At 54.6% G+C, this 14912-nt stretch overlaps 1 protein-coding gene across 1 annotated transcript in view; it reads right to left on the minus strand.

The window, feature by feature from the left end:
- Positions 1-587: 587 nt before the first annotated feature.
- The window catches only part of KIF6 (kinesin family member 6), a 393945-nt gene continuing 379620 nt past the window's right edge, over positions 588-14912 (minus strand). The window contains exons 20-22 of the mRNA XM_033424088.2: positions 13152-13241; positions 11462-11568; positions 588-6119 (exon numbers count right to left, since the gene is read on the minus strand). Coding sequence (XP_033279979.2) covers positions 6109-6119; positions 11462-11568; positions 13152-13241 — 208 coding nt within the window. The 3' untranslated portion in view covers positions 588-6108. The remainder of the gene's footprint in view (positions 6120-11461; positions 11569-13151; positions 13242-14912) is intronic.

Consider the following 14912-nt stretch of genomic DNA (forward strand, 5'->3'; position numbering starts at 1 on the left):
CAACACACACACAGTGGGTGGAGGTGCAAGCGGCGACGTGGAGGCTGCGTGTTATAGGAACATCCTGACGCTGTAAGTGTGTGGAAGGCAGGCCCAGGTGTCCCTGCAGCACCTCATCCTCCTGCGGTTTAGGTGGGGCCCTGTCTGGGGGTTGCGGGCGCCTTCTCTGTAGTCCTGCTGGTTCTGGGTCCCTGAGGCCACCTGGGGGTCTAGAACCATCTTCCGGAAGGCCTTCGTTGAACCCAGAGCTTTCCCAGACAGCACCACACTGGGAAGTGGGCTTGTCTTGGGGCAGAAGGAAGCGTCTGGAGTCACAAATCTCCCCCTTGACTGTTTCCTCCTCGTGTTTTGGAGAGACTGGGAGAGAGAGCTGGCCGTCATCTCGTCACTGCAAACTCGCTATGTCCTGGCTCTAAGCTAGGGTTGTACTTATACCTGCCGGGCCGTGTGACAATCAGGTCCCATTTTATTGCCCTGGAGAAGTTCCATATGTGAAGAGTTCTCTCTTTACTGTATGGAAAGCTATCAGCTGCTGTCTGGAGGACTTGGGCAGGTCTTAATAACCTCTTTATTTATTTATTTTTAAACATCTTTATTGGAGTATAATTGCTTTACAATGTTGTGTTAGTTTCTGCTGTATAACAAAGTGAATCAGCTATACATATACATATATCCCCATGTCCCCTCCCTCTTGCGTCTCCCTCCCACCCTCCCTATCCCACGCCTCTAGGTGGTCACAAAGCACCGAGCTGATCTCCCTGTGCTATGTGGCTGCTTCCCACTAGCTGTCTATTTTACGTTTGGTAGTGTATATATGTCCATGCCACTCTCTCAATTCGTCCCAGCTTACCCTTCCCCCTCCCCGTGTCCTCACGTCCATTCTCTACGTCTTAGCAACCTCTTTAGCCCGAGTATCCTCGCTGGGTCTGGACATGGTCCGCAGGTAGGTGGTGGCTGTTCTCAGGTGGAAGGAAAGGAAGGGAGAGAGGGGCGAGCGCAGCGGGGGAGGGCTGTCTGAGACAGGTAGGGGAGGGGGGCTGGCACAGCCGGCGTGGAGCCCTCCCTCCCTGAGGGCCTGGGCAGGAAGGGGTGCCAGGGTGACTGTGGGCCAAGCCCTCCACTCCTTTATGGACCCCCTGTCGAGGGCCTCCTCCCACCTGTCCCCTGCCGCTGCTGCTTCCCTTCCGGCAGGGCATTACCTGACTGGAGTTTAAGACAGTCTTTCCCAGGAGCTCTTCTGGCTTAAGGGGGCCACAGAGCTAAAGAACGGAGCCATAACGGTGGACTTGATGGGAGGTCAGCTCGAGAGGTCCTCAGAGCCCTCCGCGCCCCAGAGCGAGCCCCCGCCCCTCCCTCCCTTCACTCGTTCAGTACACGCTAGTCGCTGCCCTCTGTGTGCTGCCACCTGCTTTGGCTACTCCCCTGCCTGGCTGTGGCCTGGCTTGGGTAGGTTTAGGAGGGAACCCTTAGGCCTGCAGGGACCTCTGCTGCTCATCAGACGTTGCACCTCCGCGCCCGACACCTCCCCACGTGGGCACCACTCCGCCGTGAGCAGCGGGCGGCCGTAGGGCATGATTTATAATCCCTTTCAGGGAATGACTGCTGCTAATGGGCTGAGCCAATTTGCGCTTCCCAAGCGGGGAGGGCAAAATCAATTAATGGAGAGTCGAACATGGCCAGGCCTGATGGCAGAGTGCGGCCTGACATCCGGCAGTGATAAGGGAGATTGGAGGAAAAAGAAGAAAAACACCGCCCCCCCCCCAAGATCAATTTCACGTACAGTGGGCAGAGGATGCAGAGCAAACAGAGCAGCTGGACATGGGCCTCTTTCCGTCTGAATGAGCCTGGAGATGAGGGGAAGGCCAGCCCGCCCACACGCCGTCCAACATCGGTATTCTCTCGAGGAGCCACTTAATAGGCACGTATCCGCACAAGTGAAAAAGGCACGTTCTGGACCGGAAGTAAGGGGAGGGGCTAAGGCCCCCCTGGCCCCGCGACGTCCCCTGCAGGGGAAAGGGCAGGTGGAGAGAAGGAGCTCTGGTTTCAGACCCTGCTGGTGGCACACGGGGCCAGAGTAACAAGCTCTGTGTGTGGTTGTCTGGGCTCCTGGCGGTGTCCCCGCAGTGAAGGGTGTGGGAGAGCCTCCTGTGTGGAGGCAGGGGGCGCAGGTGTGTGTGGGGCTTTGTCGGCCCTCCTGGCCAGAGAGTAAGACGTCAGGGGAGGTCCAGCCCGACGGGGTGACCAACAGAGGGAGGGGAAAGCGGAGGGGAGGTTCGAGGGAAAGGCTCAAGACCAACATACAATCAAACAAACATACCGGTTATTGACCTTGTTCAGAAATTTCCAGTGTTTATTGGAGCAGCAGGATCCCTTTCTCATGAGAAGTCTTTCCCTGAGCCCCAGTGTGTAGCGCAGTGGAGAGCGGGGCTCTGGTTGAAGTTGGAGCCCAGAGAGCTGGATGCAAGAGCCCCCTCCCCACCCCATGATTCTGAAATAGATGTCCTTGCCTAAGCTGGACTGTCCTCGGAGCAGACTCTGAGGCCGAATGTGGGTGTGAGTAGTTCATGTGGGAAGTGATCCCAGGGAATGATCCCAAGAAAGAGGGCAAGAGAGACAGGGAGGAAGGCGGCCAACGCAGCGTGTGTGACGGAGCAGGTGACTCCTGTGGGCATCGGGGGGCTCCACCTTGCTGGGCTCTCGGGGACACCATGGAGGGCTCACTTCAGAGTTGTCCCCCAGGGCGGAAGGAGGCTGGGGTGTTTATCCGCCAGCTCCTGTCCCTGTCAGTTGAGGATTGCTCCAGGGCAGGTTACCTCCTGCACTGCCGGCTTGCCCTGCACACAGGTGATCGGAAGGCTCACCTCACCTGTTTCTCTTCTCTTGGGGATCAATGTCCTGTACTGCCTTTGCTCCCATGTCTGAAAACCATTGTTTTACAGTTTTGTCTGGTCTTCAATTGCTTAAAGAAGGAGGCCAACTCAGGTCCCTGTTGCTCTATCATGGCCATAAGTGGCAGTCCCACTTTTTCATGTACAGCGAGCTCTCAAGTGCCTTTCGATAGGCAGCACGGAGGGACGGAATGAACTCTGAGAAATTCCGGGTCTAGGCAGGGACTGTCTCTGGGTTTCAATTTCTGTAGCTGTTCTTACAATTAATGCTTCATAACTAACCACCCCAAGTCTCAGTGTCTAATGACAACCAGCCATTTATTTTCAGGAGAATGGGTCTTTGGGTCAGCCAGGGCGCAGCTGACCTGGGCTGGGCTTGATGGGGAAACTCTGCTCCAGGCTCCAGCGCCGCAGGCTGGGCTCAGGTCTGCTCACTGCATGTTCTGGGATGTAGGCTCAGGGGGCGGCACCTGCCCAGACCATGATCTTCCCAAGCAGATCACTGGCGTGCAAGAGGCAGGCCCAACCATGCAAGCACATTTCATGCCTCTGCTTGTATCATATCTGCCAATAACCCACTGACCAAAGCGAGTCACAGGGCCAAGCCCAAATTTAAGGGGTAGGGAAGTGTACTTTGCTCCCATGAGGCCATGGCAAAGCTTTGGATGTATATTATTATTCTATTATTACAGGGGGTGAAGAATTAAGGCTAGGTATTAATCTACCACAGTTTCTCTATCTGCTTTCTAAAACTCCCTCTTTTCAAGGTCCGAGAAAGTCACATTCCACACCTCCCTCTTCCTGACACTTCCTGCCAAGGGAATGGCAGAGCCAGTTCAGTTCTAGTAGGAACTGGGCTGGGTCACTGGCCAGGCCGCTTTCTGGAAGACTTTTGGAAAGCTCTACATTTCGGCCTGGAGTGAACTCAGATACTCTGGACCTCTTCATGGCTCCACTGAGCCTGGGTGCATTGCTGGAGATTCTATTCAGAACATTTCATCCATTTCTCCCATTTGCAGGGGCCAAAGAGCTTTGGGGCAGATGCACCGTGGTGGAGCAGGTGTCCACGTCAGAGGCCAGCTTCCCTTGGGAGGGACTTTGGGAGCTATCTGTGTTCCTCTCTTCTTCATTTCCTCTCCTGCCTTAGTGATTGTTCTAGGAGGTGGATCTGCACCCTGCGTGGGGCCGCACCACATGTCCCTGTCAATAAGGCCTTTGGATCCAGGAGATAACTTCTTGGCGGGGGAGCTACGGTCCACACACTGTAAGCAGTTCCAGAGGGCCGGGGCACTAAGGTGTGCCAGGTACACTGAGGCTGTTTCTGACGGACTCTGGCCCACTCCACACCATCCTCAGGGCTCTTGAGAGAGAAAGAGTGTGCGTGTATTTATGTGTGTGCCCTGTGGACTTCTGCGGAGGTTTTTCGAATCAGGCTGTAAGGGCTGTTTGGCCTCCCCCGGTTCTATGGACTTTCCTGAGGACTTATCACGTGCCAGAGAACTGTGAGGGCCACAATGCCCAGTGGGCCTCAGTCACAGAGCCCGAGGGAGGTCGTGGGGGCCTGAGAAGCAGGAGAGCTGGTTCTGACTCTGATACTCATGAATTGAGTACCCGCTCGTGCAGGGGACACAGTGATGAGCAGGACAGACAGGTCCCTGTTGTCATGGAGCTTTTAGTCTTGGCGGTGGTGGTGGGGTTTGCGGACCATTAAAAAATAAGCAAATAGGGAATTCCCTGGCGGTCCAGTGGTTAGGACTCCTCATTTTTGCTGCCATGGACCCAGGTTCAAACCCTGGTTGGGGAACTAAGATCCCACAAGCCATGCAGCACGACCACAAGAGGAAAAAAAAAAAAAAGCAAATAAAGAAAGATGTCAGGTAGTAATGATGAAAATATAACAGAGTGAGGACCAGGGGGTCACTCTAGTTGGGGTGATCAGGGAAAGCCCCCCGAGGAGAGGACATTTGCCACTAACTGGCTATATATCAACAACTAGGTCCTCCTGTTCGCATTAGTTTTCTAATGATATAAATATATCTAATGATATAAATGAGTTTTCTAATGATATTTCATGACATGAAATGTCATGATCTAGCTTCTCCTGTATGATCCTTTTACCCAGACCTGAAAAGGGGTGGGGGAAGCCGATTATGCCGTGTTCTCTCTCTGCTCTCTCTCTGGGGTGGCGAGGGCCTGCACTTAGGGGACAGAGATAATGGGAGCAGTGGACAAGAACTTTTATTCAGTTGGCTTCATCTCCAGGTGCCAGCCCTCTCCCTCCTCCACTCCCCTCCCCCGCTGCAGCTGGCTTGGACCCTTGCTGCCAGGACCCTGAGGTAGGCGGCAGTTCCCCTAGGGGCTCCGGGTGGGCATGGGATGACCCACCCACCGGGCCGCTGGCTCCGTGTCTGGAATGCTGAGAGGGCTCCTGAGACGAGACCCCCCCACCAGACGCTCCCCCCGTGGGAGCGGGGAGAATCGGCCCAAATCCTGCAGAGCCCTAAGAGGCGGGGTGAAGGCGAGGCCCAGGGCACCCACACTGCCCCTCTCAGCTCTCTGCAGAGCTCCTGGAGCCATCCGCTGCTCTCTGGGTGCTGCCATGTCCTTAGGCCTTGCAGTGGGGCAGCGGGGTGGCTCCCTGGAGATACAGCTGGTTTCGGCACTGCCTACGGGTCGTCCAGGCCATGGCGGAGGGTCCGGCCTGGGAGGTCAGGACTGGCCATCCAGATGCCCTGGATTCCACTGCCTTGTCTTTGGCTCTGACCTGCTGTGTAGCCTGCCCCAGCCATTCCTGGGCTTCTCAACCAGGGGCTGGGGCAGGGGAGCGGGTGGGTAAGTAGCTAAAAATAACCCATTATTGTTTCCCCCTCATTCTACCAGTGTGAGCTTCCCCTGCCACTACACTAGGATGGTACTATTTCATAATCTCAAAGTTTCTGATCGTCTGCGTGAAACACCACCACAAGAGTGAGCTAAAGCCCTCATCCCGCCCCAGCACCCTGGCATTGCCTGACTGCCAGCAGCTCCAGCAGCCACAGCAAGGATGGCACCGTAAGCCTGGCCCCAGCCTCACTGGCAGCCTCCAAGATATCATCCTTAAAGAAGTAGCCCCTCCACCAGAATCAAAGTCACCGGTTGCCCCCAGCAGCCCACAGATCACTGCTGAAGACGGGGCCTTCATCCGTACTCCGTTCTTGCTGCCGCAGTGCATGGTGGGCGCTTATTGGAAACCTGAAAGGAGACGAGTGTTCTTGGTTAGGCTGTGCGTGGAGCACGGACCCCTCCTGGATGGAAAGGCAAGGGGAGGAGGCTGCAGGTCACCGCTCTGGGTGTCGGGCAAGGCACCTCTCAGGGCCTAACCTCTCAGGGCTGCATTTACTCCCTTTGCATTTACTCCTGATCTCTGAGTCAGGATCCACCCTCCTTCTCCTAGCCCACGATTTTCACTGGCCCCTACTTAATTCTCGCAGAGATTCTCTCCTTGCTTTCTGCCCCAGATGTTCATTGTATTGCATGGTGGCCCCTCCTGACCACGTGGCTCCATCCTGTAGCCTCCCACAGCTGGATATGGAGAAGGGTTCTCTGGACTAAGAAGCAGGACCCCTGAGTTCTAGCCAGGATGGTCCCCAACCTGTGGTGTGACTTTGGGCAAAACATGTTTGCTCTCTGGGCCTCACTTCCTCATTTCCAAATCGCTGGCGCAGACAAGGTACCTGGCAAAAGCAACGTAGCTAGCATAGCTCCTTGCTTCACAAAGAGTGGTCCACGGACCAGCAGCCTTGGCATCTCCAGGAGCTTGTTAAGAAATGCAGAATCTTGGGCCCACCCAGACTCACCGGACCAGAAAAGTGTGAGAGCTAGTGTGAGTGACGTGCAGTTAATTTGCTTAAAGTTTGGCTGTCCTAATAAGAGCAAAAGGGAATTTCTGAAGATTCTCAGGTAAAGAACACAGTGTTAAAAAAAAATTGCAGCAGGCAGAGAGGTTGAGGGGTGAGGCAGCACGGGCAGCTGGGTGTGGCCGTGGGGACCCGGCAGTGGGAGAGTGTGGGCGTGGTCCGCTTGCTGTTGCTGGGGGAGAATCTCTGCGACACATCGAATGTGGGAGATAATGGGGAGGAAGAGAGTGAAAACAATTCAAGGCTGTGAGCCATTGGTCCTGCAGACCTAGTTCTGTGTGCAAGACCCCAGGCAGGCCTCACTGTTTAATTAAATGGAGATGGTCCTTAGTTTTAAGATGTTCTTAGCTGTCCTGATTGAATCCCAGGACAGGAAGGGAGAATGTCAGACACACCAGACCGTGGGAAGGTAATGTGCTCTAGTCACCCCGGACCCATGGTTCCCAGCTCTGCTACAGACTGGAAACCCCCGGGGAGCCCTTTGGAATCCTCCTACCCAGGCCACTCCCAGGATGGGTTAAATCAGAATCTCTGGGGTGGGTCCGGGCGATTCTGAGGAACAGCCAGGTTCCTGGAACCTGTGCCAGGTTCCAGGAACAACCTGTTGCTTGCGTCTCTATTCCAAGGACTGGCGAGGGCAGGTACCGGGGACCAGCAGGCATGTGGCTGCTGAGTAAGTCATGGCTCTGATGCTTCCTCTGCCCCACGGACGAGCACCCAGGGCCAGGATGAGTGGGAAGGAGTCTGAGCCAGCCCCCACCCCCGGACTGTCACCTTCCCCGCAGACAGTTGCCCGCGGTGATGACTGGGGGCAGGGCTGGGGCGCAGGGCTGGGCTCAGAGTGCGCACGTCACCAGGACACAGCTCCTCACACAGACGGACCTCAGCCCACGACAGATGTGCCATTTCCAGTGCACTCTTTCCTTTATGAACCTTATTTAATTGCTGGAGCTCTCAGTCTATATTGGGATTTTGTGCCTGTAGAGTCCCAGAATGGAGGGTACTGCTGCACCATTTACGAAACAATCACTGGTCTGTGCTGGACCAGTCCTCAGCACAGAGGCCAGCTTCCCCGATGATGGCTCCCTGGCGCTCAGCAGTGTACAGGGGACTTTTATGGACGTTATCTCAGGAGAGGCTGACCACCCAGGCAAAGGTGGAATCTGAACTCGACAGATGTGACAGGGAGGCTGGAGGAGGTGACCTGCCCACGGTCTCCCATGGCGGAGACAGCCCTTGTGTTTGGGTCTCTTCCCTCTCGGATCTGTGTTCTTTCCGCTTCGCTGGGAGGCCTCCTGACTGAAGGAGAGCCGGGGTTTTTTCAGAACACAGGTGGTGGGGTTGGGAGCTCGGGGGGCTTTGGAGCCTCCTCCTGGCACCAGCTGGGGAAGAGGGCGTCGTGGTCACGGGGGTCACACCAAGGTTCCCGTCCAGACAGAAATACTTCCAAACTCAGGGATTAAGGAAGATTAAAAACAAAACAAAACAGAAGGCACTCTAGAAAGGGGTTAATCTCTTAAAGCCATCCTTGGCAGTTAGAAACAGCACATTTGAAACCATGGATGACTAACGCCCCTTACGGGGGGAGATACACCTGTCCACGTGCGCCCCTGGCAGGGATTTAAACGCTCCACAGCTTTTCCACGCATCCTAAGTCAAGTAGATTCATGCTGGCCCTTGGTGAAGTCCAAGAGCTGGACAAGTCGGGCAAGGCTTGTGTTAAATCACTCTTCCTGGGCTGCTGCTCCCAGGCTGACGGTCACAAATTCCCCGTAATGAGCACTTCTGAAGGAGCCCAGGCAGACAGCGCCGCTAAATTAAGAGCAGAGGGGCCCAGGCGGGGGGAGAGGGAGTGTTTGCTTTGGCTGGGGAAGTGCCTGGGCCCCGGCCTGTGTGTTTGCCTGCCAGGGAGGCCTGATAAGTGGGCTGCGTAGAAAGCGCTGCGCGGTGGGACCTGGGCCATCTGTGCATCGGGAGAGGCTGCACCTGCTGCCTCTCAGCCCCGACCTGGCCGGAGAGGGACCCTTTGTCACCCTGTTTTCAGCTTCCTTGTGGCCCCATGGTCACTAAGAACCTGGAATTATTTTCCTTCCCTTGAGAATAAAAATGGAACCCTCGAACTTCTGTTTGTTTTGATGAATTACTTCCAGGCTGCTGTTTGTTTGGAGAACAAAGCTCTCCAGCTGCAGGGAGGGTGGAGGCCAAGAGAAAACCCCCGCCAGCAGGGTGGCTTTCCAGACAGCACGGCCCGGTGGAGCAAGCACGGGAGGCCAGGGTCCTCCTGGCTCTGCCGTTTGTGAGCAGTTTCCTCTCCTGTCAAAAGGGGGATCGCACTCTTGGCTCTGGGTAATTTACAGGTGTGTTGAGGGAATGATATATGCGGAAGAAACGTATAACTGGTAACCTGCCATACGCATTGTGGTAGAAGCGCCCCAGTCTTCGGCCCAGCTTTCTGCACCAGCTGGGCCTGGTGTCAGCAGGAAGACGCCATCCTGACATAGACCTTGGGTGTCTGCCTCTTCTCTTCTGAGAAGGTTGGATGATCTCATCTCTATTATGTGTACAAAAGCTAAGTAAACATAACGTTAAAGTATTGCTTATTTGTAGACTTCTTGACAGGACAAATAACGGTTGGTTTTTATGAATTTGTTCACTGAGGGGTGTGTCTCCCAGCCCCAAAAGCCAACCCTCCCTCCACTTATGTCCTGGACATCATCCCCTCCAATTCCTCAAAGAACTTTCTCCTGCAGTTTTGGTCCTCTTTCCCAAATCATAAATTCCCTCCCCCCCGCCCCACACCCAGCACTGGGCCTTCCCTTTCAGTATATAAGTGAGTCTTCATGACCCTCACGTGTCCCATTCAGGCGGCGGGTAAGTCCCGGCCACCCTCCCCCTGGACCTTCCTGGGAAGGTGCTTTCCTGAGAAGTGAGCCACTTCCGGCCCTCCACAGCCTACACTACATACAGCAGCCAGAGCGAGCTTTCGAAAGCACTGATCAGATCACATCACGCTATGGTTCAAATTCTTCACAGAGCTCCCACCACTCCTGGAATGGAAGCCAAGGCCCTTACCCTCACCTACAAGGTCCATGTGATCTGGCCCTGCTCCCTGGCTCGGCTCCCCCCGCCTGTAACCAAGCCAAGCTTCTTCCCCTCCAGGGCTGGTCACGTTCTGCTCTTCCCAGACTGAGTGGAAGGTTCCCTTCCAGAACCGCATGGCTACGCCATCCTCACTCTTCAGCCATCAGTTTCAAGCTCTCCCCCCACCGCCGTGTCCCTGGGGATCTCTACACATTACATATTGCAGCTACTTTAAAGCACTCGTTGGCACCTCGGATGACCTTATGTCTTTGTCGATGTGGTCATTGTCTGTCTTCTTCCTTCCAGAATGTAAAGGGCTTGAGTCTGTCCTGTTCACTGATATGGCCCCAGCACTGGTACAGGGCCTGACATACAGATGGTGCCTAATAAATGCAGTGTTCATTCACTGATTGGCTGTTCAGTATCGTTCTGTGTCTGATACATATCATTAGAGTATTTGGGGGAGAGATGGGGCCTTGGAGAGCACTGAATCTGAATTCAATTGTTTTTCTTTTTTAGACAAGGAACCTGAGGATGAGAGAAGGCAAGTTATGTGGTCAGGGCGTCACGGCAGGTTGGTGGCAGAGATGGCGGGTCCCAGGTCTCAGAAAAGACCTGACAATGGCGCTGATGCTGCTGGTGCTAGTGGTGAAGAAGAAAGAACAGTCAGCGGGCCGGCATCCCAGCGAGGGTGAGGACGATATGACAAAGGCCACCCTTTCCTGGGGGTGCTCTGTCCACGTGCAAACCTCCTACTATCTAAACTGCAGGGAGTTGGCGGTGAAGCTGTGTGTAGGCCTCTCGGGGCAGGAGTCAGACATCATAGGATCCAGGTCGGCCGTTTCACCCATCAGGGTGCCTTGCTGCCATGTGAAAGCAATGCCAAGCCTGACTAGTAGCCTTTGGATTACAGTGCTGGGATGAGGCTAAGACTAAAAGTGGGGCTGGGGTAGGGGGCCCCGGATGGAGTCTAGTCCCTGTGGGTCTCCAGGGAGAAGGAAGGAGAAGAGAAGGCCTGTCCACGGTGGCTGGGCCGGTGCCAAGACGAAGGGGAGAGGTCAGTGATGGAGGCCAGGAAGGGTCTTCTCTTTCTCATCCTGTTTCTGACACACCACATATTTCTTCTGTAACTGTTACCATGTCCTCAGGCCTGAGCTTTTAAGTGGTGTTTACATCTCCAACTCGCTGGCAAGGACCACGCTCCAAAAGGAGAGTGAAATTTTGAGCCAGGGGTTAAACAAGTTACCAAACCATCACTCAGCCCTTCCTGTTTGGAGAGGGCTGGGCAGAGGGGAGTGGGCTCTGGGGACAGGCAACAAGAGGCGCTGAAGATCTGGAGGAGGGAGAGCAGCTTTGCCGAGCAGGGCCGGGGCACCTGGGCCAGCCACCCCCTTGGCCTGTCTCGGTGTGTCCAGTGCTGCCTTCTGGGGCTTTCTCCAGGAGGAGGCCGAGGCAGGCACACGTGAAGTGACTGCAAGGCCAGGCCCGAGGCTTTAGGAACATTCGGGAAGCTTCCAGCTTCCTCGGCTCTAGCCTCTCCCCCTCGCCGCCCCTTGACCATGGCCCTGGAGGAGCTGCCAGGGAAGGTGCACTGACCTGTCCTCTGCAGGATGCTCTGTCTGGCCTTGATGAACGCCAGGATGTCGGAGTCTGTCTGGCTGTCCCCCGTGAGCGGGACCGACGACACTGGCCTCTCCGGGATCCTGGGGACGAGCACAGGTCACGCTTTACCACGCCTTATGTTTGGCCCCAGCGCTCACCTTTCCATAGTGCTTTCCCACGTTCACTGACTGGATCTCACCCAGGGGCTGCGGGCTCCTGCCTCCTCGCCCCCCTTCTTCTCTGCAGCCCCCACAGCAATCCTTCTGCACCCAGACGAGGCACGTGTCCCCCAGTCCTTTGGCTCAAACCCTTAGTGGCTTCTCATCACTCTTGGAATGAAATTCAAACTCTGTCTCTGTGTGATGTGGGCCCATTCACTGTGCTCCGGCCACCCTGCTACTCTGTTACACCAAGTTCCTTCTGGCCTCAGGCCCTTTGTCTCGCTGTCTCCTCTTCCTGGGCTGCTCTCCCCTCAGACCCTTACACAGCAGCACAGACTTTCTCTCAGCATCTTCTCCATCCCCTCACCCCACCTTCCTCTCCCTGCACCCACACCCTCCCCCCACCCTGCCCCTAACTTACCCAAACCAAGCCCATTCTACCTGGGGCCAGATTCCTTTAGCACCCAACTTAGATGTCGTATCCTTTAGGATGTGTCCCCACTGCATCCCCATCCCCCACCATGGCTTAGCTAGTTGCTCCTGAGACAAAGATAAGTCTTCTCCCTTCTCTCCTTAAAAACAGAACCATAATATTTAGCCCAGCAAGTTGCCACATTAAAAAACGGCATTTCCCAGCCTTCTTTGCAGCTATGTGTGGTCAGGTGACCAGGTTCTGGCCAATGAGATTTGTAAGAAGTGAAATCCCCTTAAAAAGGGAGGGATGCATGTCACCTTCTCCCTCCTCCTTTTCCATCCACCTCCTATACATAAAGTCCCCCTTGAGAAAATTCAAAGCAAGGTACTCTCCCGGCTCTGCCAAGCGTCCATCCTCACACCTGTCACTCCACACAGCAGGTGACAGTATCCACTCTCTTAGAAGGCAGCGAGGATTATAAATAGCAAAGGTTGTTCATTATCACATGTAATTGTTGGCGTTCCAGCTGCAAGTCAGTGAGAAGTGCTAAAGCAGAGTTGCGGCAGGGAGACTGGGACAGCTCTGGAGCTGTGTGCTCTGTCCAGGGTTGGGAGGGACGGTGGGTGGAGTTCACCCTTGGACGGCCTGCCTGCCACGGGAAGGAGGGCATGCAGGTATTCTAGTCAGAGGGCGTGGAGACACGTGCCGGGGAGAGGCCTCGCCAGCCCTGAGGCCAGGCTTCTCAACTCCATGCCCTTCCCTGCCTGGGGACTCTGCACAGGGCTGGTGGGCCATGTGGAACTGCCCCTGGGCTGGCTCCTGTTCCTTGAATGGCCCCAGGTACGTCATTTACAAGGATACATGAAGCCACTCTGCCTGCATGGGGCCCCAGCGACCCCGGGGAAAATTCCTTGGCTCTGGGAGTTGGCATCTGTGAGAGATCCCAGGGAATTCCTGGGGTACCACGGCGGAGGCCTGCCCTGGGCTCTGTCTGTGAAGCCACTGCACAAGGGGCTCCTTGGGTTGTGAGGGAAGCAGATTGGCGATTTCAGCCTGCTGCACCCACAGCAGTGGCTGTCACAGGTGTCAGAGAGGGAAGACCACAGACCTGTCCTCCAGGGGGCTGCTGGGGCTGCTCTGCTCCTGGCTGTGCAGGAGGGAGCCAGGCGAGGGCAGGATTTTCCTGGCATATACGTCACTGCAAGAGACAAGTCGACAAAAGAAAAAGGTATGGGAGGAGGTTTACAGAAGAGAAATTTAGAGTTTATATCTAGGAGCTGTATGGACTGAAAGTTTGTCTCCCCAAAATTCATACGTTGAAATCGAATCCCCAGTGTGATGGTATCTGGAGGTGGTAATGGTATCTGGAGGGAAGGTATCTGGAGGGAAGTTAATTGGAGGGAAGGTAATTAGTTTGGATGAGGTCATGAGGGTGGAGCCCCCATTATAGGATCGATGCCCTTATAAGAAGAGGAGGAGAGATCAGAGCCGTCTCTCTACCAGGTGAGGGCACAGAGAGGAGGCCGTCATCTGCAAACCAGGGAGAGGGTTCTTACCAGAAGTGGATCCTGTGGACTTTGATCTGGGACTTCCCAGCCTCCAGAATTGTGAGAAATAAATAAGTCCCTGTTGTTTAAGCTGCTTAGTCTATGGCATTCTGCTACGGCAGCCCAAGCAGACTATGGCAGAAGCCAAGAATCCTCTGTTGTGGATGATGATTAGTCAGTTATACCAGAACACCACAGACTGGATGGCTTAAACAACATGAATTTATTTCTCTCTGGAGGCTGCAAGTCTGAGATCAGGGTGTCAGCATGGTCAAGACTGCCGACTTCTCGTTGTGTTCTCACATGGTAGAAAGAGAGTGAGCTAAGTCTCTGGCCTCTTCTCATCAGGGCACTAATCCCATTCACGAGGGCCCCACCCTCATGACCTAAATGCCCACCTCCAAAGACTATCACTTTGGAGGTTAGACTTCAACATATGAATTTTTGGAGGACACGTTCAGTTTATAACATTCTGTCCCTGCCCCTCCCCCCATTCAAGTCCTTCTCATGTAAAATACATTCATTCCATTCCACCAGCCCCCGACTTATGCCAGCATCAACTCTAAAGTCCAAAATCTCATCCATTGAAATATCATCTAAATTAGATATGGGTGACACTCAAGGTATGCTTCATCCTAAGGCAAAAATGCCTTGCCAGCTGTGGACCTGTAAAACCAGACAAGTTATGTGCTTCCAAAATGCAATGATGGGACAAGCATAGGATAGACATTTCCATTCCAAAAGGGAGAAACAGGAAAGAAGGAGGGAGTGACAGGTCCCAAGCAGGTCCAAAACTTAGCAATGCAAACTTCATGAGATCCTAGGGCTTGAGAACAATCCTCTTTGGCTTGACACTCTACCCTCCGGACCCACTGGGGTGAGGGTCCTGTCTTCTGGACCCATGGGTGGAGTTGCTGCTGAGCTCTGCTGGGCAGGGGTCGTGCCCTCATAGTTCTGCTGATCGGCTCCACCCCCACAGCCTTGGGCAGAGGCTGTCTGGATTGTTGAAAGCAAGGCTATTGTCTCCCTTTTTGAAATGGAGGAGGCAGCTGTGATGATCTCTGAATTGCCTTTGGGGTAATTCTTCCCTTGTCTTGAAGGATAGTGCCCATTCACAACAGAATAGTTCTATGGTCCTGTCCCGTGAGGTCTGAGAAGTCCACCAGCCTTCCTTTCTTCCTCCCATCTCCTTCTGCTTCAGTTCAGTCTGGCAGTTTTTCTGCTGGGAGGCTGATGAAGTCTGGGATTCACACCCACACTAATCTCCTAGCGTTCTCTTCTGAAGATGTTTTCTCATTTTTTGCTGTACGGATAGGCTGAGA

This window comes from Orcinus orca, chromosome 10 (genome assembly GCF_937001465.1).
Source record: "Orcinus orca chromosome 10, mOrcOrc1.1, whole genome shotgun sequence".
Lineage (NCBI taxonomy): Eukaryota > Metazoa > Chordata > Mammalia > Artiodactyla > Delphinidae > Orcinus > Orcinus orca.